This window comes from Carassius auratus, unplaced genomic scaffold (assembly GCF_003368295.1).
Source record: "Carassius auratus strain Wakin unplaced genomic scaffold, ASM336829v1 scaf_tig00023110, whole genome shotgun sequence".
Lineage (NCBI taxonomy): Eukaryota > Metazoa > Chordata > Actinopteri > Cypriniformes > Cyprinidae > Carassius > Carassius auratus.
In genome coordinates this window covers 50575-78426 of record NW_020525237.1, presented here as the reverse complement: position 1 = coordinate 78426, position 27852 = coordinate 50575, and the positions used below count along the sequence as shown (strand labels likewise).

Here is a 27852-nt window from a genome sequence, read left to right as displayed (position 1 = left end):
TACTTTAGTTAATGTAGGCTAATGATTTATTCTGAATAAATTACACAGTATTAAGCCTTCCTAAATTCCTAAATAGGCCTAATTTGATCCTTATGTATGTTCGGTCTTGGCTTCCCATAGCCTTAATTATTTACATAGTAGAAATCGAGTGTATTTAATATTTAAAACATCGTGATGCCTATAATTTCAGTAACATTTTGAGTTATTAATATAACCAAAATATTTGTGTTCATTGTTCAGCAATATGAACGTGCAGTGCTGCACCTCTTATTCTGGTAACGAGATTAATTTTGATTTAAACGTTGCATGAGGCTGGACAACGCGTTCAATAGCCTATTTATATGGAAAACAAAACCTCAATAGGCCTACTTTACTTTGACCCCCCCCCCCCAAATAAATAAATAAATAAATAAAATAAATTATTGTTAAAAATGATTATTGTTAGTACAATGTATTATTATAAATTACATCTCATTAATTTTGCCTACTTAAATTTTTTAGTTCTGCGATTATGATTGTTTTTCTTGTACATTCAAGAACAATTTATTAAGTTATAGGCTACTGTTAATGTGGCTTTATCATCACAGTTGTACATTATCACCACAATACTTCATTCTCGTTATTATAAATGTAGACTTGATCACCTTAAAGAAAATAATACTCTTATTCAACCGTTATAGATCGGTTTTAATTATTTGTAGGCTATGTTGATCTTGAATTACTGTAATCTGCAACTAGCGCATTTATTCTGAATTGGTAGTTACTTTATAGTTACCGAATATAGGCTATATCCATACAATATAATTTAAATGCTCAGATCTTTGTAGAATGACAAAGTTGATGTAGTTACATAAAATATTAATTGTTCTCCAATTTGTATAGGCGTATTTATCATTGATTATATAATTTCCATTACATGTACTGAACATTTTTGATTTACCTAAAACCGTTCATAGAATGACACTTGCCTAATAACGGACCTTTTCAGCTCATAATATAATAACCTACCTTGTGATATAAAGCAGAGGAAATACTGCATGCGCTTTATCTTTATCCCGCAGCGCGCAATTAACAATTTTTTGTGTAATTTCTTCGGCATTGCATAACTAAGTTTTGGCTTATTTATAAATATAATATTTTTTTCACATACGTATTCGCAATATTAAACTGTTAATGAATGTGTTCCTCTCAGGTGTGAAGCATTAATAAAAAAATAAAGTGTGCACTTATTGCACAGACGAGACTGCACTGAAGTGTTAAATGCGTTGTTTACTAATCCTCGCTCTGTAACCTCTGGCATCACTGGACTCAGATCACGTCGGCTGGTTAAACTTTAGAGTCGGGATTGCTGTGTCTGGGCACCATATTGTTAACAGTTATTTTGCTAGTGCTAATGGCCCCGTGGCAGCCAGCCAAGGGCTTTATAGCGGAAGTGGCAGCGCGAGGAACGCGGGTATGGAGGAAGAAAAAAACGATTAAGAAAAAAATCCCTTTGAAAGAAAGGCGAGAGAGACCCCACTGCGGCGGACGCGACCCACTGCTGCCAAATCCAGAGGTGTGCCGTTATTAGTGAGCATATGAGAAAAAGACAGAACACAGAACCGGTAACCGGCGGTTATAGGCTAAATGTCTGAGGGCACTGAAGCATCCTCAATCCGCCTCAAATGAAACGACACGCCAAACCATCCGTGACCCACAAACCTAATCATAAAGGTTATTTCACCGTGAAAATCCGGTATTTTTTAACGTGCACCATATACACTGATGTATTTACCGTATTTATGACGGTCTTCATGGGGCGGCGCAGACAAGGACCCCCGGCGACTCCACCGGTATTGACATTGGATGTAATCGACGCGCGTTAGGACCTGTCACGCGGGAGTGTATCCAAACACACGCGGACGGAGGTCAACTTTGTTTCTGTGAGAAAATTATTAAGGGGAAGGAAGCTTAGCTGGCATGAAATATGACATATCGTTGCCCTTCCTTGCCACTCAAAAAAGGGACAAATAATAGAGAATAATGTAGACATAAGAGACTAGATGTAGACAAATAAGTCTAGATAACGATGGGCTCTCAGTGTGACCAGGAACCCCTCTATACCAACAGACAAATCTGACCAGACTAAAACTTACAAACCAGGTAAATAATATCATTTAGCCAAGCTACTCTCATTCTAAATGCTTTGCTGATCTATTCACACTGGTAGTCTTTTTTCATCTTAACAATATTTTAGGAAGATCAATTAATATTCTTTCTTTGGAATTGTGAGGATGTGTCATTATTTCAGGTGTGTTGTGTGTAATCCCGAAGAATGTTTTAAAGTTTGTTTGTGTTCGATTCCGAAATAGGCTGATGGTGAGACAGACAAATATTCTTTATAAGAATATAAAAGCCTTTTTGGTTCGTTAAGATGCTGATGTATTAGAGCTGTACATTCTGATGTCAGTCAGTAAGCTCTATTGGTTTTGTTAATGACAGAGTTTTGAGGGCGGCTGGTGGTTCTATACTGACATCTATTTTTTGGGACAAATTGATAAATGATGGTAGAGTCTGGAGAAATGATGGTAGTTTCTCATTTTAGCCTCTAGAGGGAGATGCAATGGTTTCTCACTCCATAGGCCTACAACAGGGAGCCTGAGCGTCGCTCAGAGGGTCTCCAAGCCTCCTGGGACAACATTAGCACTGGACAGACGAAGTACCAGACAACTGCTCCCTTTGGTAGAACAAAGGAAAAAAGGAAGTGAGAAAGAGGAAGTGTTGAATAGAGAATGGCAAAGAGATTGTAGGTCAGATTGGGGGAGATGAAAAGTTAAGAAAAGAAAAAAAGAGTAAAGAGCAAGCAGGTGTTTTTATGAACCCTACTCTCTTGAGAAAAGATAGTGAGAACAATTTAAATCCAAAAGCAATAAAATCATGAATGATTGAATCACTCAGAGGAAATGACTTGGGAAAGAAAAAAGGAGAGAGGAATGAATAAGGAGCAAAAGACAAATTATACTATTTCTAGAACATGCTGAATGGACTTAAATGGACTGGATTTTTTAAAATCTTATTTAAAGGTTTTTTTTTTTTTTGGTGTTTAAAAATAATTGTAGCCTCTCATTTAGGACCGCTGCATGAGGAAAAGCTCTTCCATAAATCCATTCATTCATATTAATTGTCCGTTGTTTCTAGAATACAGAGGGATCTAAAAAAGACAAAGCAGCGCTCCTCTAACGTAGTAATTAAAGTAAAAAGGGAGATGCCATTCCCCTAGTATTTTAGAAGCAGATACCATACATACTTAAGTATGTTAAAGATTCAATGTTTAATGTATTTCATGCACACACACACACACACACACACAGCAAGTCTTATTTTAGACATTTTAGAGCGTGTAATTGAATGTAATGGTATACTGCTGGCCTTTGGGAAGAAACTCGCAAATTAAGACCAAATCGTTCGGAATTACTGAACTATTACACGCACATTCCTCCATCAGCTGTCTGTTTTGTCCATCAAACCTTCTTTAGCAGTTAATTAACACATAGACACGCACGCACACTTTTGTTTAATATTTGAAGATGGGTTGTTCTGTCCTATGGTCCTTAAGCACTGCTGTATCCCTTAATTGGCGGAGTGTGGTTTTAATTTACATATCTGTGTATAGGACTAATAGAATTATACGGCGTCTAATGTGCTCTCTGAATTCACATGGGCATCCTGCCCTGACACCTGCAATAACACCGCAAGGACCTACTGAAAATATCCGCACTGTCAGGCAGCCACAGGGCAGCCCTATTCTGGGACCTGGACTGTTTGATATTTCATGAATGGAGGAGAGGATAAGAGGGAACTGGGGAGTAAGGAAGGAGAGAGATCACACGAAAAACTTGTTTTATCTTCCTTCAAGTTGTCATCAGAAGGTCTCTCACACACAACACACCTGACTCAATGCATCTGCAAGGCAGTGAGCGAGTGTGCGATCAGGGCTTGAAAACCTGGGATTCAGAATCTAATTTAGACCTGGAAATACAGACAAAATATTACTGCATGTATTTACGTATGTATAACAATAACAAAAATATAAAATAAACATTAAATGACAGGTTGAATTAGTGTTTCTGAACAAATTAAGTATGTTGTAAAGTATGTTAAGTAAGTTGTTGTAAGATTTTCTTTTATGATTGGCTTTGGAGACTGAAAGAGTGAGTATTGAAGTGATTAAGTGTTTATATTTTTGCGCTTTTTTTATTCTTATTTTCTTCTCTCTTGGATAGACAGATGAAACTAGAATGAGGGTTTTCTCTTTTGTGTGATATAGCGTGTGTGTGTGTGTGTGTGTGTATATATATATATGTGTGTGTGTGTGTGTATGCTCTAACTCTAGAATAAATAGATATAATGAACAGAAAATGAGACAAAAGTTGTTTACCCCCCCCCCCTTCCTGTTTTATATGCCCCTTTATACCCTTTCCTGCTGCTCAAATCCAACCACCATGAAACCACTGCCACATTAGAACCTTTTACTGGCTATGGCTGGCCCAACACGGGCATTACGCTGGCATTGCCACCCTGATGCTGTTTCCAGTTGTGGCTGTTTCCATGGAGTGGTCATTCCTTATCAGTGTCAATCATGTTTCATCATCCTACAGCCAATCAGCTGTCATCACAGACAACCTTTAAGAGAGCTCATAAACCTAAATCTCAGTTCTTGTTTCATGCTAGTCCAACAGCAGTTTTATTTTTAAACAGGCTCATTTTTAGAGTTGTTTTTTATTGGACTGTGCAAAGAATGTTTGGAACATTCAAGGATGGAATGGCGTCGTAAAGACCAGCTGGACTGGTATGACTTGGGTGTTCTATTAGAATGAAGTCATCAGCATGAAACGACACATTTCTGCAGGGTCATTTTAAAACACCAAAGTCCACTTGAGCTCTTTCACTGTCACATGTGGTCACAAAACACTCCCACCCCCAAAAATCACGTGCATATACACACACAAACTCTTTACTCTATATGGTGACTCATATAAACCTTCTGTTCTCAATAATGATGCCATCATTTAATCAGCCAGAACTCACTAGGAGTTGAATGCATTGTGTGTAAACCTGTTTGTTTGTTTGTTAGTGCTTATGTTTGTGTATGTGTCCTTGTTCAGATTGTTATTCACTGCTAATTGCCTGTGGTGATCGCTCACTAATTAACTTTAAATGTTGCTCTTGAAGTTCTGACAAACAACCATATAACTATCTGCTTATCTGCACTTGTCCAACACATTTTACTCTTCGATGTATTCACGAAGCCATTGCATATAATAGTGTAATTGCACTCAATTCATAAACAGCCATTTAGCTCACCATTTACAATTCAGACTGCAGCAAGAACTTGTGCAGCATTTGCAACTTTTCGAACATCATCATGCCGCGCCGAACCCCCAGAAATGTGTGTTTGTAATAATAATAAAAAACAAAAACTGGCCATCTAAGTACATAGTTATGTCAACAAATTGGTTACAGAGTTTTGACCAAATAAAATTCCTGTCATTACACTGAGAACCTTTGGCATGCTGCTTGTCTAAACCAATTGAATCTGCAGCATTGAAAAACATGAAGCAGGCTTTTTCCAGCTCTCAGTTCCTGCCAAATCTATATACGCATCAGCACAATCTCTTACAAATCTGTCAAAACAGAGAGAAGCTTGGAATAATAAACCATTTAGCTGAGACGTCGTAACTTCATGTAAACAACATGAAATATCTTGCGACAATATGAATTTATATATATATATAATTTTTTCTTCTTTTTTTAAAAGACTGATTCAGCAAGGATGCATTGTTGATCAGTTGTTTCATTAAATACATTTATTATGTTACAAAGATATTTCTGTTTCAAATAAATGCTGTTTTCCATCACATAAATGAATTAAATTTTTTAACAAATATACAGAAATACAAAAGTTATTTGAGTTGTGATTCATGTTTTACAATACTAATGTTTTACTGTATTTTTAATCAAATAAACGTAGCTTTGGTGAGCATAAGAGACTTAAAAGATTTAAAAGAAAAATCTTACTGACATTCAAAAGTTTGGAATGGTACGGTACACATATATATAGTGTTTCTATAACTGAGCCTGACACACCCAAATGGATCATTAAAACATTTTTATTTATTTATACTGTATATAAACATGGTAGCAGAAAGTATTTTAGATTCAGGAAATAAAACTTTAGTCATATGTTTAAATGACCCATTTGGAAGTGTCAGGGTCAATCAACATTTTGTTTTGGTCCTTGCTTGGATTTAAGCCTCTGCTGCCAGGATCCAGCCATTTCACCGAGTACCATATTTAGATGTCTGTCTGGCAGTGACAAGCACAGTAGTTGGACTGAACGGGTTCTGAATGAGACCGAGTAATTATAGTCTTCAGAGTGTTTAATGTTTCTCACATTTAATTCTTATTTTCTTAAAAGGCACTATGTTTTATGCTGAAGCATATTATTTCATGTGGTGGATTCTCTGTTAACTCTGATAGTCTCGTAGTTGTTCTTTATCACACTGTCGTGCTGCTGTGGTCTGGGCATAAGTCACTCTCAGTGGGGAGGGGGTCAATTTATTCCCCCTGATCATTTTATTAATCAAATCAATGGAAGAATGTAAAAACAAGGCAACCTTCATCATCAGATGGCCCTGTGGTGAGGACTCGGGATCTGTGCGGAAATATGATAAAAAAGCTGCGGTTCTGTCCTCTCTTTCTATTCATGTCACACTGAGGGCTAACTCAACCGGCTACAGGAAGTCTAAGGTGGCCCTGTTTGGACAAAATGAATTTGCATTGAAAGTTAATGTTGTGTGGATAACCAGGGAGTGAGGAGACGGTGGTATGGTGGCTTTTATTTGATGGATGAATTTAAACATGTTGCCAGACAGCTTGCGTTTGGTTTGTTCACTGGCGTTCCAAACTGCTGATTATTTGTTTGTTACTCATAACATCCATTTCGCTGTCTCTGTTAAAACCATTGTTGTTTACCTCCATGTGTTTTTGGCCCTTGTCTTCACAACTGATGGCTGTTAGCTGGAGAGTGTAGTGAAATTTTTTTGTGTCTGGATTGAGCCAGCAAAATGAAAAACGTATTTTAATGTCAAACACCAAGACTCTTGCAGTCACTTCTGACCTTGCTGAGAGAGGAACAGCAAGAGAACATTAGTGACATGTTTGAAGACAGAGAATGGCTGCCTTCCCAGATCACCTCATGCTGGCTGCATGGCGCCATCATCAGACATTAAGTGGAACGTCAGCACACAGTCAAAACAGCCCGGTTTCAAAAATACATCATTTCATTTTTTTTTTCTTAAAATAACTGTAACACACAGAGAGCTCCAAAAGTCTGAAACCTCTAGTGAAAAGCTTCTGTTTTTATAAAAATAAAATTCTTTCTAATAGTCAGTAACAGTCCCAGTTTTTCAGTGAAACAATGTTTGTTTTTACTTTGGAAAATCATGCAGATTATTAAATGTTTCTTCATTTTATTTTTTGTTTTTTAAAAAAGAAGAAAAAAAAAACAAATTCTAATTATAAATAATTTTTATAAATCATTCTTTAATTATTATTTATTATTTGCCTTAATACTTCACAGAAATAAAACCCCATCTCTCTCTCTCTCTCTCTCTCTCTCTCTCACACACACACACACACACACAAACACACACACACACACGCACATACTTTTTCTCTATCATATAATATGGGGTTTTTCTTTCTGGAGTGAAATTACATTTTGCTGAAGTTTCCATCGTAAAACGTCTATGCGGAATTACTTCTGGCTTTCGACATCGCACTTCTCCCTGCTTTCTTCTCTTTTTTGTCAACAGCTCTGTGAGAGAAAGGAGTAATAAAACATAAGAATTTTAACCAGCTCTTGAAGCAGTCGTTTTTAATTTGCTCTCCAGTGGGATTTCAAGGGCCTTGGGGCCCTGTTGATCCCCCTCGACTCGACTCAAACTTGTTCTGAGCACTCAAGCATGATGGTCTGAACTTCACAGAAAGATGGTGAAAGGGCTGTTCTCTCTCTCTCTCTGTGTGTGTGTGTGTGTGTGTGTAAGTATTTGTACATAAAACTTGTGCCTAAGCTAGAAAATAAGTGATCTCATTGTCATAATGATCTGTTCCATGTATGGTCATGGACTGAACTTAAATTGTTAAGAAGGAACTTTTGTGTGTATGAACAAAGTATGCCTGAGCATCATAGTTTTTGTGTGTGTGTGTGTGGTCTGTGATTCTTAGCCTTGCACCTGCAGTGAGGTCGACACTTCACCCTGGGGTTTATTTAGATGAGTAGATGAGACACAGACACAGACACAAACTCATGCTTAAAGAGTAACCCTCCCATGTCTCCCAAAGGAGGAAGTTCTAAATTAAAATCAGTCCTATGGAATTGAAAGAAGACTTTACAAAGAAGAAACGAGCACTTTAAGTAATGACTATTTGACATCAGTGGGGTTTCCCTGATGAAAGGATTTAATGTGGTATTGGATGTCTTTTATTTTACATGATATATTTACTAATAATGGTTGATTGCTTGACTGTGTTGGTGTGTGTGTGCACATTAGTCCTGTCAAATTAATGAAATTACATAATACATAATATATGTGTGTCATGTGTATGTTTATTATGTTTTTTTAAGATAAATGTATTTAAGATAAATATATTTTGTTTATATATGTGTGTGTGTGTGTGTGTGTATAATTTTACTTTATTTCATTTATTTTAACTTTTTTAGTTATAGGGTGGTGACATTGGGTTTGGTATAGGATTTTTTTTTAATGTTTTTAATCTTTTTATGTTTAAGTCTTCACCAAGGAGGTGTTTATTTGATAAAAAAATTTATATATTTTAAATGTATTTATTAAATATTCTCCTTTTCTTATTGTTTTACTTGTGTGTGTGTGTGTGTGTGTGTGTGTGTGTGTGTGTGTTTGTATACACTGTGTAAAAGTTTGGGGTCAGTAGGATATTTTAATGTTTTTGAAAGAAATGTCCAATGCTCACCAAGGCTGCAATTAATTACAACAACAACAACAAAACAAATTAATCCTTAATATTTTCTTTTTTAATATATTTTATTATTTATTCCTTATTATTATCAATGTGTGGGAAGCAGCTGCTTAATTTTTATGTGAAGACCTTGATATCTTTTTAAGGATTCTTTGATGAATATTTTTAATTAGTATTTATTATTTATTTATTAATCTATTTATTTATTTTTGTAACATTATTGAATAAACTTAATAAAAGTGTTATTTTGTTTAAGTTTTTAGTGTAATGTTTGCATGTATGTACAGTGTGTCTCCCCTCACTCAGTTTGCTACTGGAGCAACAAAACAACCGGCCAGCACAAAAACACCAGCAAAACATGAAGCTGTAGCCTCATTACCTTTCTCCTTTTTCTCCTCAGCTCCTTGCAGCTTGGGTCACTGTCCAGATATTCATGACAACTTGGTATACTAGCTTCTGTTTTCACTCAGGGATTTGCCAAGGAAGGAAATGTGTGAGAGGGAACAAAAACAGCCAGGTGACTGCAGTGTGGAGAATGTGTGTGTGTCTGGTATCCGTGAGCCTGGTGTGTGTGTGTGTGTGTGTGTGTGCACTTGGCACTCATTTAGCCAATGTGTCCGTGTATGTGTGTGTAGCGAGTTATGACCTGCTAAAACAGCCACATCTTAGTCTACACACTGTAAATCAGCAGGAAGCACCAAACAGCAGGGTGATTGGTGATGTGAAGCCACACCCCCTAATTACTGCAGACATCATGCCAATGTGCTAACGATGTTCCTCACAGCCAGTCTTACTCCATTTAACCTCACTGTATTTAATCATAATAACAGAAGTTACCTTCCTTCCTCGTAAACACAATATAAAAATAGAACAGATATCATTGTAAGTGTTCATAAATAAGTGACACTAGTTGCATTTAGTAGATTAAAGATTGATGATAATATAGTTTATTTGTAAGTTTTTATGTATAAATTGATATACGGAAATGGAATACATTTCTGAATATGTCAATAAAAGCTTACAGTAAAAAGCAAAGATCAAACTATATCATAATGAAGATGAGGTGTTTGGCAAATAACATAAAAGTGAAATGCTGAGTACTTACATTTTGTATCCCATAATGCACCTGTCTCAAGATGCTTTATTAGATCATATAAGAAGCTGATTCATATTAAAGGATAACCATATGATTTGCAGATTCACTAACCCCTTTGTTATAGTTTAGAAACTCAGTTCAGAGTAAACTTTCCGTTCACCAACTGTGGCACTGAAGGTGTTAACCTGTTGCATGTGAAGCTGAAAACAGCTATGAGTATTAAACTCACACATCATTAGTGAGGTGTAAATCCCCATCCCACACTGACACACACTCACGCACTGAAGATTGTTTTTGTGGGTCCTGGAGGCATACCACTGAAAATGGACCCAGTTTAACACAAGTTGCTTTTAATTGGCTGTTTCTGCCCGGCAAATAAGGTGTGCCATTAACAACATAACACACAGAGATATCAGACAGTGAAAACACTCACACACACAAACATACATAAACTCTAAGGCAGAACTAAATCAATGCATCTCTTAAGATCGTTCGTTCCTAATGAAGCATTTCCCATTCTGTATTATTGGCAGAGGCTGGCAGTACAGTACAGTGTCATGGTACTTTACAGCAGCAGCAAAGTGATCACTGAGTGAAAGTGAGAGAAAAGCGGATGTGGGGGTGGCATTCATCAATTACTCAAGCTTCGAGTTGAGCTGTGGTTTCTTTCCCATCTTAGACCCGATGACTTTATTAAAAACTAGTTACTCAGCAACCATTACCCTTCAACACACGCTCTTTAACCACATGGCCAGCTGCTGAGTTAAGGTTTGATGTGGCATGGCCGACAGTATCTTAAAACCATGTGCCAAAAAAAAGAGGAAAGCGGAGGAGTCAATCAGAAACTGCATTTAAAAATATACACTAAACACATGTTTTCAGGACAAAATATTTTGCAGCTATAGTTATTATCATTTTTTATTCTGGAAAAATAAATAAATATTATTTTTAAATATATGTAAATATTACTGTTCATTATATATTTATCAATACTATCATAATATATAAGTGGGATATTATTATTATGTAGTTGCTGCATTTAATATTTATATTAATTTATCAACTGCATAGTTTTTATATAGCCTATTACACACTCCATATAGTGGCTTCAAAACATATTTGGACACACATACAAATATTTGAATATATTTGTATTATTTTACAAAATGTCCAACCTAGGGTAATTTATATATAAAAAAAAAACATCAGCACAAACAGAAAAAAAAACGTTTATTTAAATGTAAATGTTAAAAAAGTAGTAACAATGTCCATGTTTTAATCACTCATCAATCCCTTTCTTATTAAATACAAAATATTTTATATAAACATAATATATATTTTCCATGTATTTATATGCTTGCACATGGAATCTACACATATATTTATACACTTTTCTGTGTCTTGTGAAAGGCATTCTCACAAGGTTTCAGACACTTATTTAGTTAGATTAGCAGGAACCTTTTGTTCAGTGGAGCAGACAGCCGCTTGAATTACTGCTGTCAAGTTTGGCAACACATTTAATATTTACATTAAAATGGCACAAATCTTGCCGAATTAAGACCAGATTTTTTTTGGTCTACAATGCACTACAATGCATTAATGATTTCAGAAGCCCACAGCCACACGTGGATGCATGCACACTCATTAACAATACATTTCAGCCCATTTCTCATCTCTCTCAGCAAATATGAGTCTGTAGTGAGGACTCATCAGGGAGCTAGGCAAAGAGACAGATGAGGATACTGTAGATAGAAAAGTCAATAATTTCATATAGCATTTACATATCTTTCTTAAAATAAGCAAGTCTCTCTAAATGGATGGTGGGACGGACGTTGATAGAGGCGTTGCTCAGCACAGTGCAGAGGGAATAGTTTACTGCTTTTCCTTCATGCACCTTTAAAACTGCCTCTAAATTGAGTATATTACAGTACATTATGGCCCATTATCGACCATTCACACATGCAAAGCCTAAATCACATAAACATCAGATCACAGGTTACAAGAAGGATAAACACTCTGAATAATAAACTACTGCCAAACATTTAGAGAGGTGAACATTTATTCTGCAATATAAATGCGTAATGTATGTATATAAAATGTTTTTCATACTTTTAAATCCTTATTTATCCCCATAAATTCTAATTAAATCCCAAGCAGCTAAATGTTACATTTTTATTAGTTTTTTCTATTTTTTGTGCGTGTCACACACTTTTTCAATCTGTTCTATGTCCAGAACTGTCCACATAGATCTCTCTCTCACTCGGACACACATACAGAGGAATCCCTCAAACCCACCCTCAGTTCTATTTTCAGGACGGAAGCCAAAGACCGCCATTAGTCCACCGCACACTGCTATTAAACTTAATATAACACCCTTTCCATAAAACACATCCATTATGCTGAATGGTCTCTCTGCTGTTGACTTTGGGTGCATAGATGACCATATGAGCAGCAAATCACTGGTATTGTGGTGAAAAAATAAAATCTGCGTGTTCAAATTGAGGTAGAGAGAGTCAAATAATTGTATTTAAATTGTAAATAATTAGAATTTACAGTCAGTGACCTTTATGGAGAAATGGGTGTCATGGAAGTCATTTTTGGGAAGGCTTTTTGCATGAGGAATGCTTTTGTCACAGCTTGCTGCTAGTAATCAGTAACTCATTTCCCCCGAGTGTTAAAAGGAGAAAAAGAAAATGAGTTTCTCTGTAGTGCCCTCTTCTGGAAATTACAGGGAAACATTCCGATGGCTCAAAACATGGATGAGTCTGGAAACATCTGGCGTTTATGCAAGTTTTCCCATGTGAAATAGAATAGTCTCTATTTCTCACATCCGGACACATTCTTAGATGATTAATGATACATTTATCTAAGTTTAACATTTTCACATCTGGTACAGCACATCTACGTTAGCACATAATTCGCTCTAACAATTCAGAATAACATTCACTATACACCAACTAATCTCTAAGGAGATTTTTACTGCAGTTGCACTCTGTTGATTTGGGCCCTAAAATCCATGCTTTTAGCTTTTTTACACACATGCACACACACACACACACACACACACACACACATCCTTTAGAAGGTGTGCAATTTACGAGCTGTGAGCGCGGTGTGGCAGTTCCACCATATGAGTTGCTCACAAACTCACACACAGCTTTTCATTAGCACACAGTAATTAAGCCACACGCTGCATCACATGCAAACACACACACACACACACACACACACACACACACACACACACACACACACGCACGCACACACACACACACACACACACACACACATTACTCAGAACAAGCACTAAAACAGCACTCTGTGTTATTTTATGCAACTCTGTACCCCAAATAGTGTGGTTTGCCCTTTAGCAGGACTTGGTAATGAAGTTTTGCCGAGCAGCTGTCTGAGTGACCCTTGTATTGGTATTAATGAGAACTAAATGTCTGACTTAAGTTATTGCACACCAGTATGTGTGTGAGCGGGATTTCTGAGATGTAGTGTGTGAGACATCTGGCCATGGTGCTCAGGAAATGACTGCTTCACTTCACTGCTGTCATCACCCTGCCCCATGTTACTCTGTATGTGTGTGTGTGTGTGTGTGTGTGTGTGCAGGAGGTCTTCATTAGGTGTGTTGAAGCATTTTCAATGTAATTATGGTTTAAACTCGATCCCATCTACAAGCTTACAGACAGGCAAATCTCTCTCTGTTCCACAGTTTTATTTGCTTTTCTTGTCTTTCTTGTGGATTATTCTGTTGACAGCACAAGGCCTCTAAATAAGCTGTGATGCTGGCAGTCACTGAAGGTGTTTGTTTGAATTAAATCTTCAACAGGAGGTTGTGTGATTAGACTGCGTGTTTGAGTCAAGCAAAGTGAAATATGAAACAAATTTGCTTACGGTATCCACCATATACCATTCAAACAGTCATACACACACACACACACACACACACACACACACACACACACAAATGTGTTTTCTATCCTGGTGGGGACTTAAACTAGAATACATACTTGACTCATGGGGACTCATGTCACCATGAAGACCTAAACTGAGGTCCCCATTGGGAAACAAGCTTATAAATAATACAGAATGCTATATATATATATATATATATATATATATATATATATATATATATATATTTTTTTTTTTTGAGAATGTAAAATGCAGAAAGTTTTTGTGGTTTAGGTGTAGGGTTGGTATAGAGCGATAGAATATATGGTTTGTACCATTACCCTATAGAGAGTCCCCAGAAGGATAGTGAACCAGAAACGTGTGTGAGTGTGCGTGCTCTTGTTTTTGTGACATATCAGGACACAACTCTGTATAATGACATGGGTATGACACAGGTATTACAAGGTGAGGGTGACTTATGAGGACATACCCCATGTCCCCATTTTTCAAAAAGCTTATAAATCATACAGCATGAGTGTTTTTTTGTTGTTGTTGTTGTTGAAAAAGTAAAAATGCACAAAGTCTTCTGTGAGGGTTAGGGTTAGGTGTAGGGTTGGTCAAGGGCCATAGAATAAACAGTTTCTACAGTATAAAAAACAGTATTTACATATGCTTCTTCAGCCACAAGAGGGCAGACTTCAAAACTGAACTTATGCTTCAAGAATAAAGTTCACACAAAAATTTCAATTCTGTCATAATTTTCTTACCTTCAAGATTCAAGATTCAAGATTCAAGATTTTTATTCGTCACATACAAAATTATATATAGCATATATAACCAGCAGTGAAATGTGAGTCAGGTCCGCTCCATGGACAGTGCAATTATTAAAGAAAACAACACAGATGAAAATATACATAAATAAAGCTATGTAAGAATGAAATAAAAGTAAACAATAAAAATATAAGAATAAAATATAAAAAATGTATATTGTAGAATTAAATATAGAACGCAAAATAATGTGCATGAGTGTAAACTGTAGTCTTAAATATTAAGATGTACAGGGATGTACAATGTGCATATATGCATTTTACTGTAGTCTTAAATATTAAGATACCCAGGAATGTACAAGAAGCAAATGTGCAAAACAGGGCGACACTGTCAGTGTGTCTATGTGAGGTAGTGAATATAGTAAAAAGATAAAGTGAACATTAAGTGGAGGCATGAGGATGTTAAGAAGCTGGTTTAGAGTTTAAGAGCCTGATGGCCTGGGGGAAGAAACTCCTCCTGAGTCTCTCAGTTTTTGCCATCAGGCTACGGAAGCGCTTACCAGATGGCAGCAAAGTGAAAATATGATTACTGGGGTGGGTGGAGTCTTTGATGATTTTTGCAGCTCTACTTCTGCAGCGTTTGAGGTAGATGTCCTGCAGAGAGGGGGGAACAGACCCTGAAATGCGCTCAGCTAAGCGCACAACTCTCTGCAGGGCTTTGCAGTCTTGGCTGGAGCTGTTCCCATACCACACTGAGATACACTGAGATACACCTTCCTCATGTTGTTCAGCATTTATAATATAAGTGAACACTATTTTCTCCTAATAAAGTTTCTCTCTCTCTCTCTCTCTCTCTCTCTCTCTCTCTCTCTCTCTCTCTCTCTATATATATATATATATATATTTTTTTTTTTCATACAATGGAAATCATTGTTGTTTAGGTTTCGGTGTTCTGCTGAAGTCATCATGCAGATTTGGATAAGTTTGAAAATAGAGAATTTTTCCATTTTGGGGTGTATACTGTCTTTTTAATAACAGAGAACAGACTGCACATGTATCTGCTTTGTGTGAACCCCCAGCTACACTTTACTATATGTTTTCTTAATGTTTTTGCATGATATTTAGTGATGTGTCTGCTGATATCCTGCTAAGAGACTTCCTCATGAAGATTAGCATGTTAGCGCATGGATGCTCCAGCGGGGTTTTGAAAAGTTATTTAGTGTTAAGATATGCTTTAATGGATTGCTGGAGATTGGTTTCTTACAGAGCAGGAAATGGATGGAGGTTTTCAGCACTATTAATTTGACCGCATTGTGTTTTGCCAAAGCCTCGAGGCTGGAACACATTTTTGGGGGTGAACGCAAAGAGTTCTGTTCTGTGCGTCTTTGTGTTTGCACTTTCTGGCTCTTGTTGTCATGGCCTGCTTTGAACCATGGATATTAAACTTTTCAGGCACATACACACACAGTTTTGCCATATAGGGCCTGTCTTTGTTTTCTCAAAGTGGATAGAGCTGATGTGAATGAGAGATATTTAACATACTGCAATGCATATATGAATCTGTGTGAGTGTATATGTGTGTGTGCTTGTACAGTTTGGTGGTCTCAGGTTCCAGCCCCTTGCTGCTCAGTTCATCTCCCTCTCTGGTGAATAAATGGAGTGAGCAAATAAGAAATAAAGAAACCTGACCCAACCACACACTTATCCAACAATGGCCTCTCATTCAAGCACACAGACCCCTGTGGTCCAAGGCCAAATCCAATCACACAGAAGTGGTTTACTGGATGATGTTGCTTTTTGAGTTATTGTGATATCTCAAGAATATTATTGGGGGAATATGAGACTGTGTGATGAATAGGGTGATTATTTCCATCAGTTTAATTTCTGCTGTGGTAAAGGAAATTAATTCTAACTGATGATATTGAATGTACAGGTTTTAACCAAGAAAAGTAGTCTCTGTCTCTGTGTGTGTGTGTGTGTGTAGGTGTGTAGGTGGGGGGTCATTACGGTGTAGTGTGTCCTCTTACTACGCTAGGCTCACAGCATCAACCTGAGACCAGATACAGTTAATTATCTACCAGCACACATACACACACACACACACACACACACACAAAGACAAGGGTGCATGAACTAACCAGACTGACAGAAGAACCTTCCACTGGACAGAAAAGAGACAGTCTAGATGAAAAAGACAGATAAAGCGAGGTAGATCTGAGGCTAGAGACAGATACCTAGTCCCAAAACACGGGATGTGATTGTGGATCAAAATCTGAACTACAGAAAAACACAGAGGAGTGAAGAATGGATATTCTTCTTCTTGACAGGAGAGAAAAACACCAACAGCAAAAGAAGAACCAATGAGACCAGCCTCCATCACACATGCCCTTCCTCTCCTGCCAACCTGTCTTCCTCCATCCTCTACCTGTCCGCTCGGGGTCATACTGTGGATCTGCTAGCAGACGTGCATTACTAGCATCATGCCAGCTGTGTTGAAGTCATCTCAGGATGGGAGCATGACAGATTCAGGCGAGCTGGAGCAGGCGGCAACCCCCTGCTTTGGAAAAGTGCCCCGTGACCTGCTCCAAAACTTTCCTCACACTAAGCGTGTGGGCAGCTACCTGGTGGGCAAAATGATCAACAAGGGCTCATTCGCCAAGGTTATGCTAGGCATGCACATCAGTACAGGAGAGAAGGTAACAGGCACACACCCAGTCTCTTACACACAGACGCCTGTCAGTCAAAGGCACACTAAGGGTGTCAGTCATCGGTGCGCTGAAGGGTTGTCATCCATTTTTCATGCTGACTTGCTCTCTCAGGTTTCATAGCAATTCCGTCTTGGCTTATCTCTGACTTGCACCGCAGTAATAATCCATCCACACTAACACACTCAAACTGTTAGAGACATTTATTAATACAAAAGCACTTTATTTGGGGGGGAGGAGGGGTGATCATGAATTGTGCGTTGTGTGGCTGTGGATGTTTTGATGTTGACTCATTAGTGTTTCATTACTCATTTTGTTAATGTAATGGATCTGATGAATTTTTAGCATGCTAAATAGTGTGTAGTTTAATGTTCTTAATGTTTATAATAGATAATGATTTGTAATGGTGCTTTAGATTGTCATTATTTCAGTGATTTGCTTTTCGGGGCCTGCAGAAATAGTACTTTACAGTTATTTGCTGTAAAATGTTTCATATGCGCTTACATCAGCATTATTAGAAGATGAGTGAAAAGCATTTTGTCATGGTATTTTAGTCAAATCATGTAAATGTAATTGCATATGACTATATTTTGTGTATAAATTACTTTTTATTTTATTTTTTTACATATACATTTCATAATTTATTTATTAATGTATTAGTGTTTATTTATGAATACATTATATTGCAAGTATCAATCAAGAGTATCTGTTATGAAATGCCCCCACAAATAATGTATATGAGTGGGATGACTTAGCTATAGTTTGGGGATACATTTTGGATTTCATATAATATAATTTATATTGGATTTAATACATAATGTATATAAATTAATACAATTAATATTATTATTAAACAAAATAAATATAATTTTAAAAACTCAGTTCAAATGAAATTTAATTCATCTGTCAACATCTTTCGTTTCACTTCTTGTTTTTTTGTTTTGTTTGTTTGTTTGTTTGTTTGTTTTTTCCAGTATCTCTGATGTCAGTATCAATATAGAATATCTAATAGATGCCTAAAAATCTATTAGATTTTGGGGAAACTGGAAAACTTCTGGGTTCATCATGACGCAGACAAACAGAGAGAAAGAGAGAGAGAGAGAGAGAGAGAGAGAGAGAGAGAGAGAGTTTTAGCTCAACCTGTCCTCCTCTTCTCACTGAGGTGACCTGAGCTTTCATGGGTCAGTAATTGTGGCCGCTGTGTGTGTGTATATGTGTGTGTGTGTGTGTGTGTGTGTTACCAGCTCTTATACACATCACTGAGCCCTTCCTGCACACTCTGTTTTGCTGGTTTCCATGGGTTGCTATGATGACACATATCCTAGAATTTGAGATTGTAAATTATTATCATGGAGTTGGAGAGATGGACTTTGAGCTATAGTTTTGGCCATGCTACTGCTCTGCCATTAAACACAGCAAACTAAACTAAATCAGTTTTAATATAATGCATAAATACTATGGATGTTTTCTTAGGGCAATAATGTCCCACAGAAAAAATTAAATAAAATGAAAAAAATCTCCTAGACAGCAGTGAGATTAATATAGATTGATTAAATAGAAAAAAAATGGAGTCATGAACTAGGACTCCAGTAATCTCATGTGCCACCTTTTGCCAACAATCATCTTGTTTGTCTCTGTATTTATTTTTTTCCAGGAAAATTTTGAAGAAACAGCTGTGGAAAAGTTAAATGAAACATAACGGAAATGAACAGAAACATATGAGACAAAGTTGATACTTCAATAAAGCATAATGACTCTCTGTTTCTGTCATTGTCAGGTGGCGATCAAGGTGATAGATAAGAAAAAGGCTCGTCAGGATTCATATATTTAAAAAAACATGAAGCGCGAACCCCGGATTCACCAGCTGATCCACCACCCGAACATCGTCTTGCTGCTGGAGACGCTGGAGACAGAGAACTGCTACTACATGGCCATGGAGCTTTGCGGAGGAGGAGACCTTATGGATCGAATCTGTGAACGCAAACGGTTGGAGGAGAGAGAGGTTCGCAGATACACCCGTCAGATACTGTCTGCAGTGGAACACCTGCATCGACACGGGATAGTTCACAGGTAATGAATGGAAATTCTTGCATAGTGACACAATTGGACCCACAAAAATTAAGTTTTGAGATCATTTGGTTTGGTAAGGGATTTAGGGATAGTGGGGTTGAATGAGAATAAAAAGAGAAAGGAAAACACTGAGAGGGTGCTAAGCTGTATAGCAGATTAGTTATAAGAGCCTTAAAATAATGAAGTGCATTGTCATAGGATATATATATATATATATATATATATATATATATATATATATATATATATATATAATTAATAAATAAAAACTACTACAATTTATTAAAACATTTATTTTTCTTTAGAATCTTACAAAAATACATTTGTTAATAATTTTACATTTATAATTTATTTAAAAAAATACTTTTCTCATTATAAAATGTATAAAAAAATATAGTCATATAAATCATATATAGTGTTTTTTAGGTCATTGTTTTGTGGGTGACAAAGTGTGTTTGTTGACTGTCAACCTTTGCTAGTGTTCTGGAAGAATGAGTTGATCTGAGACCTGAATGAAGTGCTTTGGTAGTTGTAGTGCATTTGGAATGTGAAATGAACGGCTTTGCCAAGCTGAAAGTTGGTTAGGAGAACTGTGTGAAGAGTTTTGCAAAAGTGATGTTAGTATTGAGAAATGTGTACCAGTGCCTGTAAAAAAAACTGTAATACAATTAATTGTTAATTTTAAGGGTGATAATAAACATTATTTGTCCAGTTCACATTAATTTTGGAATAATTATATAATACAAAAATGATAGAAGTTTGTGTGTGTGTGTGTGTGTGTGTGTAGTACTTTGGTCTGGCAGTGAAGCCTAATTGAGGCAACAGTGGGAATGTCATTAGCCACTATGGTTAACACATCATTCACTGACTTCCTTACTAATGGAGTCCCAGGATAAAGCTTCATAATGCTGAGGTCTGTCACACACAATCCACTCAGTAAAGGGCCTTTATTCGAGTATGTCAAGGATCAAAAGATGTTCGTCAGCCTACACATACATACACACACACTTGACTACCCGCGGGTTAGTCAGCATACACAGTCCCTATGTAATGAAGGGTGTGTGGGTTCATGTCTATTTCAGTTCAAAATTTCACCCACTTCAAATGACATTAATCAACCCAAATCAAACTATTTTATCAACTGGCTCCACAAACACTCACTTTATGCCTTTGAGTCTGTCTCTGCTGACTTATCTCTATAATTTAAATTAATAATACCCCAAAAACCCAGTCAAGCTGCTGGACAGCAGTCCAGTTTTCCCCTTAAACACGTCATGTCTGTCAGAGAACTTTAATACGGTCATATTTGAAGTAGCTTTTCAACTTTTCTTTGTACTTTGGACATTTTAGGGACAGCGTCTGTGTGTTTGAGTTGAGGAACATTACGACGCCCATTGTGCTTTGAGATGTCAGCCTTGTCAGTAAAAATGGAGAGAAATGAAAATAACTTTGATGGCTATGATATTTTTTTATAGCCTTTTCATACAATTTTATATTAAATGTGAGGAGCGTGAGGTCATCAAAGTGAGTGTGAGTGTTTATTATGAAGTGGAAAGAAAGGGAGAAGGCGGGAGTAAGATAAAAGGAAAAAGAGCGGGGAGAGTGTAAAAGTAAAACTTGGCAGAGTGACTGAACTTCCAGGACCACCAAGCAGTGATATCACCAACAATAACTCTCAAAGCTCTGTCCTTTAATACAAATCCCCTTTTAATTCACATTTTTCATTACATTTTGTGTGCTGCTAGAGGTTGTTGGCTGGTCATGATTTCCCCGCACAGGGAGGGAGGTGATCTGAGTTGGACCCATACGGGTGTTTGTATATACAGTATGAATAGTATATATGAACAGTGGGGTCCCAAAGTCTGAGACCACTAGTAAAAATGCTTTTTTTTTTTTTTTTTGCATTTTTTTCTAGTTTAATACGTTATATTACCATAATTAAAAGTTTGAGTAAAAGTTGGTTTCTGTTGAAAGCAGCGGTGTTATTGTTAAGTAAAGCAACTAAAGATTGTTTTCTAAATACAGCTGAAATAAAATATAAATATTAGATGAAAAATTTTAAACGCCTAATTGAAAATTTTAAATGTTGCCTTGGCAACTAACTGCAATAATTCTAAGTACTAAAATTATATATATATATATATATATATATATATACACTAATAAAAATGATAAAAGCACATAATATAAAATTAAAATGAAAACAAAAAATGTACATTTATGCATTTAGCAGACATTTCTATCCATGGCTATTTGCCATGGAGGAGCATGAGCAGATTTTGAAGGTGCTATCAGAATTTTGGTCCCCAATGTGCGTTATTTTTTTTAAACTAACCTCTTTCACTTTTTTTTTTCTTTTTTTTTTTTTTTAACTAGAGACTTGAAGATTGAGAACTTACTACTGGATGAACTCAACAACATAAAGATAGTAAAGGTCGCCATCATAGGGCCATTGCTGTGGGTGAAATATGGTGGATATTAATTATGATAGAAGCTTATGGTATGCCATTTTTGTGTGTTTTGTTGGCATCCAGAGGCTGCCTGTAATGGCACTCTAAGTGAATGAGTAAATGTGATCGTCACTGTCTTCTGACACAAACACTACCTTCACCTCAGTACACACACACACACACACACACTCACACAAGGCCAATACAGTGCCAAGTTGGCACTCTGATCTGAGGAGTCTTCCCTAGGTTGAGAAGGTAGAACAGGGGAGCAAAGTGCTTCTTAAATCTGATCTGTCCTTCTGTAAGAGAAACCTGGAGAAGTTCAGTCTGGGTCGGAAACACACATACAATCACTCTTCTGACAAATCAGTGTCAAGATGTCAATGTTCTCATTCTTTATTTCTCTCTAGCGGCTGTACAGTTTGTCTTGTCTCTGCTGGAGCCAGAACCAGCAAAAAGGCCAACAGTAAAAACAGCAATGCAGGATAAATGGTTGAATGAGGGATATGCCAAGAGGCCCCTCCATACTGTCACTCATAAAAACAGGTAGCTGTAAAATGAAATCTAATGGTAAAGCTACCCAAAGGAATAGACATAGAGATGGACAAAAATACACAAACATCTCGAAAAATCAATTCAGCATTTTCTGATATCTGTATTTGTGTGTTTTTTGTTGCATTTTAGGCTGCGTCCTGAGGATCTGAATTCTGCTGTGTTAAAATACATGACTGAATCTCTAGGTTACGGTCTTTCTGATATCATCCACACGGTCACCAGTAACAAGCCATCAACCACTTTGGCTTGCTACCATCTCCTGCTGAAAAAACTCTCCAGGCATCAGAAAGTAGTGAGGACCATGAAGGTAAAACCATACGTGCTTTGATATATGTCTACATTTTTTATGTTTCTGAAAGAATACTCTTATGCTCACCAAGGTTGCATTTTTTTTAATCAAAATTACAGTAAAAACTGTTATACTGTCAAATATTGTTACAATTTGAAATAACTGTTTTCTGTTTTAAAATATTTTAACATGTTATTTATTTCTGTAAAGGCAAAGCTGTTTTTTGTTTCATCAATCCAGTCTTCAGTGGAAACTGATATATTCTTTTATTCCGTTTTTTTTTTTTGATGAATAGAAAAATTCAAAAAACATTATAAATATTTTTCCTGTCACTTTTGATCAATTTAATGTATCTGCTGAATATAAGGATTAATAAAAAAAATTATAAAAAAATTAAATAAAACTTTTACCGACCACAAACTTTAAAACAGCAGTGTATAGCAGTATCACATTGGATATAGGTCAGTATTACAGTTTTGTTTTTTATACCTCTTTTTACATTAGATGTGATTTAACAGTAAATTGAATCTTTAAATTGTAATAATTAATATTAAGAATCTTTATCAAATCTCAAAATACGTACAATATAATGTTGTGATGCCTAAATTCACTTGTAACATTTAAAATGCTACATTTTAGTTTTAGCGTTTATTTTACTTTACTGAATTTATTGGTTTATTGACCATAACATGAAAAGTCTATTTATCAGTATTTATTTTGTCCTAAACAAGAGAAAACTGATCCCAATTGATGCTATGATGCAATGGTCGGCTAATTGTTAGGTTTTGGATCATAGCTAGCATGTTAATGACTGTCCTCAGAGAGAAGAGAACAGCGAATGGAATCTTCTGAATAAGGGCTTGTTGAGAAGGACAAGCAATGCAAGTGCAAAGAGTCAGCAGCAGGTGAACCATCCAGCTATACTCTCAACCCAAGAATTCCATCTTGTGTCTAAAACGATCATGGTCACACAAAACATTTAACAACCTGTTCCTTCGCTTGTCTCCTCAGAGTGACACAGCCAATGAGAGGAGCTCAAGGCAGTCCAGTAAGACCCAGCGGAGCCAATCACAGGACAGAGACACCCAGAGTGCCACGAAAAGGACAGCAGAGAGCATAAGACCAAAGCAGTCGAGCCTAGTGGACAGAGAAGATTCTCCTTCCTTTCTGCCTGTGGATACAGCTAATGAGATCACCATGCTGGTCAAGACACATGATGGACTGATTCCTAAGGGTAATATTAATTTCTTATCACTAATAGAGTGCTTCAAGGATGGTGTATTTTGTAGGCCAACCATAACATAATTTTATCTGAATTTTGAAGCCAAAATATAATCATTAGAAGTAAAAAGCTAAAGTTAGGCTATAAACGTCAACATCTAGAAGTTGGAAAGTTTTGTTTGCATCGTTTGAAACAGTGTGATTAAAATAACAGCAAGGCTATGAAAGTGGACTATTGAATAGATGAGTTTACATCTTCTGCATGATGCCAATGTCCCCAACAACCTCTGTAGTAACATTTAGCAATCTTTTTTAAGACATAAAAACTTAAAAATAAATTACGAGTGGGGTTGATATTGATGTATTTTATAGAATAAATACTGTAATAGATAAAATCCTTTCTTGCAGCTATCATGTTCTTGCTAGAGCAGGGAAAATAACCAACCAGCACATTCATAGAGTTTTTTTTTTTTTTCCTCATCTGATGTTGGACTGGACGGAGCAAAGGAATCATTGTGAAGCTCATTAGGAATTGTTAAATACAGCTACCCCAGCCAAAACTTCTTAACACATACTGGATAAGAATGTCCTGCTCAAAGCTGCCAGATCCAACAAAAAATAGTTCAAGTTCAAGATGCACTGAATCCAGTAAAACACAATTAATACTTGCATAGTGTAATAAAGGAACAAAGCATTTCCTGTTTAAGGAAATTCTTTTTTGGAATAAAATGTGATTTTTACCTACTAGTCTGTTGCTCAGTTCATTGTAATTCATAGACCGAATAGGTCCCATGGAGTATATTACATTGTGCCCTGTCACTTGAACCTGGGCAAAGTGAGTGCCAGTCACAGAGCCAGTCACAATTAACAAAGCTTGTTGATGGTTTAAAGCATGATATCATTCAATAATCATCAACATTTAAATAGTCTAATAGTAATACATTAATCTCTCACATGTCCCACACTGTCCTGCAAAATCACATCTACAGTCTTGTAACAGAGCAATAACCAAGTGGTCACCCTATTTTGGACCCACTTAATTTAGAAATTCATACGATGCATACTCAGCTGACAGAATTTGTATATGTGTATATTTCAGTCTTAACTTTTGGTGAGAAGGAGAAGCTTTGTGTTTCACCGCCTAAGTGTTCCTGCAGAGAGGGGAGTGGCACCAAACTCTGTGACTCCGCCACTTTTGATGCCACTGTGACCATCGAAACCTCCAGAGACTCCCAGACAATGAAAACATCAATCAGACCACATGATCTGAGACCGGCTTACTCTGACAAATATCAAGTGCTAGAATACGAACATCAGCCTGATGACAAGTTAGAAAAGTTGCAGACATTCTACTCCGAGAAAGGGGCTTTTCCCAGAACGGGACAGCGATTTAAGGATTTATTACTAGCCATTGAGGAGAAAACCTACAATGCTTGCCACCTCAGCGCCATGGAAACCACAACACAAACCTCCCCTCTACCTCGATTACGTCACACTAGAACGCTGAAGGAAGCCACACCTAGAAAAATCACTTGGGTCGGTCTTACGCACCACACAACACCTGGCACTGGCTCCTCGCCTTTCTTAATAAATTGGTCCAAACCTCCATTGTTTCCATCTCAGAGACAACAAACTCTCGTCATTACAAACCTGAGACATGCAAAGGAGAAGAGGAACACAGGAACGGGAGGGGGAGGAGGGATTGGTGTCCCCAGTAATTCCTCGAAAAGAAACTCTGTTCAGTTGCGAACAGCTATACAGCGCAGAGTCACGGACCTCAGCTTACCAGTGCTTCCGTCTGCTTTACAAAACAAATCTGACATAAAGACAGAAATACTCAGAATGGATTTCAGGTGACATTTGAGGATAAGAGGCCTTCTCAAAGGGAATATGCTGGGTTCAGTACAAGCCATGCTCAGTCGACAGCATTTGTGGCATACTGTTGTTTACTACAAAACAAATCATTTTGATCCATGCATCCCTTAAGGCAAGTCACTAGAGGCAAAACCATTGTTTTTTTTTTTTCATGCACATATATTCTGAAGATTTTTACAGAGGAGTTTTGTTCATATATCATCCATCTGGTTAATATAAATTTGTATTCCTTAAAATATGGTAAAAATATTTTTTGTTTTATAGAGTCACAAAGGTTTTTACAAAGGGGATTTTGGATATCTCTATTTTTAACTCTCAAATTTTTTATTTGAGAGAAATTTTTAACAATCACATCACTCACTTTCACTTTCAGTCTTCGCCTTATTCACCTCTAGTGCTTTACCTTGAATTCACTTCCACTTTATGTGCCTCACCTTCATATTTTGTGAGATAATCAGCATTATGCCAGTTGCTGAAAATAAGCTATCTGCTTCAGGAAGAATGAGATACATTATCTTATTAAAATCCACATATTGTCTTATCATTACCTCCCCTCTTGCCCCCCATCCTCCCTTTTCCTACCATAATCCCCTGGTCCCAGGACAATTTGGCTACTCTTGAGTTTCTTAATTGTCTGGTTGGGATTTGACTGATGTCCATTGTAGGTTTTAAGCCGCTATCATGTTTCTCGCTTTATGAATGAACGCATCTGAATAGCATCACTCAGCTTTGCCAGTCGGTGCCAAAGGATGAGGATCTAGCTTATGAGGAAAATGGCTAATATAACTGAACTTAACTGAAGCTTACAATACAATAAACTATTGTTCAGGAATAACAGGTACAAACTTTGTTTTCTTTTTTTTTAACAACTTATCTTAAAAATAAGTTGACATTCTACTCAATACTGGACTGCTCACATAATTGTAGACATCTAATTTCGGCTAATTTAAGGGTGTGTGTATGTATGTTAAATGAGCAACTGTGATGTGGCTGCTCCCCAATGGCCAGAATGGTCTTGAATAATGGACATGTAAAGGAATCTTTCCCTCTTTTCAAATGGTGAGGAGCTCATGAATTATGAACACTTTGTTTTGGTACATGATATGGTGCTGAGGGGGGTTTGGACTTTGTGTGTGCGTGCGTGCAGATATGTGTGCTGGAGAGAGATTGATCTGAAGTGAGAGTGGCATGTCTGCACCTCAACTCATATTTGCAACCACATAGTTTCCGGAGACACTTAAATATCCTCAGATTATATAATCTGTCTTTTTTCAACAGTTAGTATGAATTTTATTGCATTAGATACAGTATAACAACATAAAAGAACCAAGTGGCATCAGCAAACAATTGCGGATCTGTACATTTTCAGCAGCCATTACTCAATGCAAACTGCAAACTGAATTTGAGCACCAAACAGTCTACGGAGAGAGCTGCATTTGCATTTAATTTATTTGACATGATTTTATCCAAAGTGACTTGCATTGCAATCAAATTATAAATATTTTTTTATTAGTTTGTGCATTTTCTGGGAATCGAACCACGAGTGCCATGCAGTACAGTTTGAGCTTCAAGAATGTTAACAATTTATTCAGTGGCCTGGGGTGACCAGGCACCTGTGAAGCCCAGTCTTTCCAGAAAACAAGCCCAAACTTGCCTAACACCAAATATAATAAATCATTAGTTAGTCCTTAATGAATTATAGACTCTATTTATGTTTATGCTTAGTGGTCTGACTAGTGATTTCTATCGTGTGTATGCGTTGATAAATAATTGTATTCACCATATCCACTTAAGGCTTGCATATCAAGATTTAAATAATTCTGTGAGACAAAATATTTCATAATGTAGATTTAAATGCCTCAATGAATGTCTACCCTGTTGGAAA

At 36.8% G+C, this 27852-nt stretch overlaps 1 protein-coding gene across 1 annotated transcript; it reads left to right on the top strand.

Moving 5' to 3' along the window:
- The first annotated feature begins 16936 nt into the window (after positions 1-16936).
- LOC113077676 (uncharacterized) lies at positions 16937-26116 on the top strand. The gene is made up of 6 exons (XM_026249994.1): positions 16937-17498; positions 19285-19577; positions 22712-22889; positions 23693-23776; positions 23874-24105; positions 25192-26116. Exons 2-6 carry the CDS (start codon positions 19345-19347, stop codon positions 25947-25949), a joined length of 1485 nt encoding a protein of 494 aa, XP_026105779.1. The 5' UTR covers positions 16937-17498; positions 19285-19344; the 3' UTR covers positions 25950-26116.
- Positions 26117-27852: the final 1736 nt, after the last annotated feature.

Coding starts and splice junctions, on each gene's coding strand:
- LOC113077676 (XM_026249994.1), top strand. CDS start 19,345: ATGAAGCGCGAACCCCGGATTCACCAGCTGATCCACCACCCGAACATC. Junction 19,578..22,711: donor CGACACGGGATAGTTCACAG/GTAATGAATGGA, acceptor GTTGCATTTTAG/GCTGCGTCCTGAGGATCTGA. Junction 24,106..25,191: donor TGATGGACTGATTCCTAAGG/GTAATATTAATT, acceptor TGTATATTTCAG/TCTTAACTTTTGGTGAGAAG.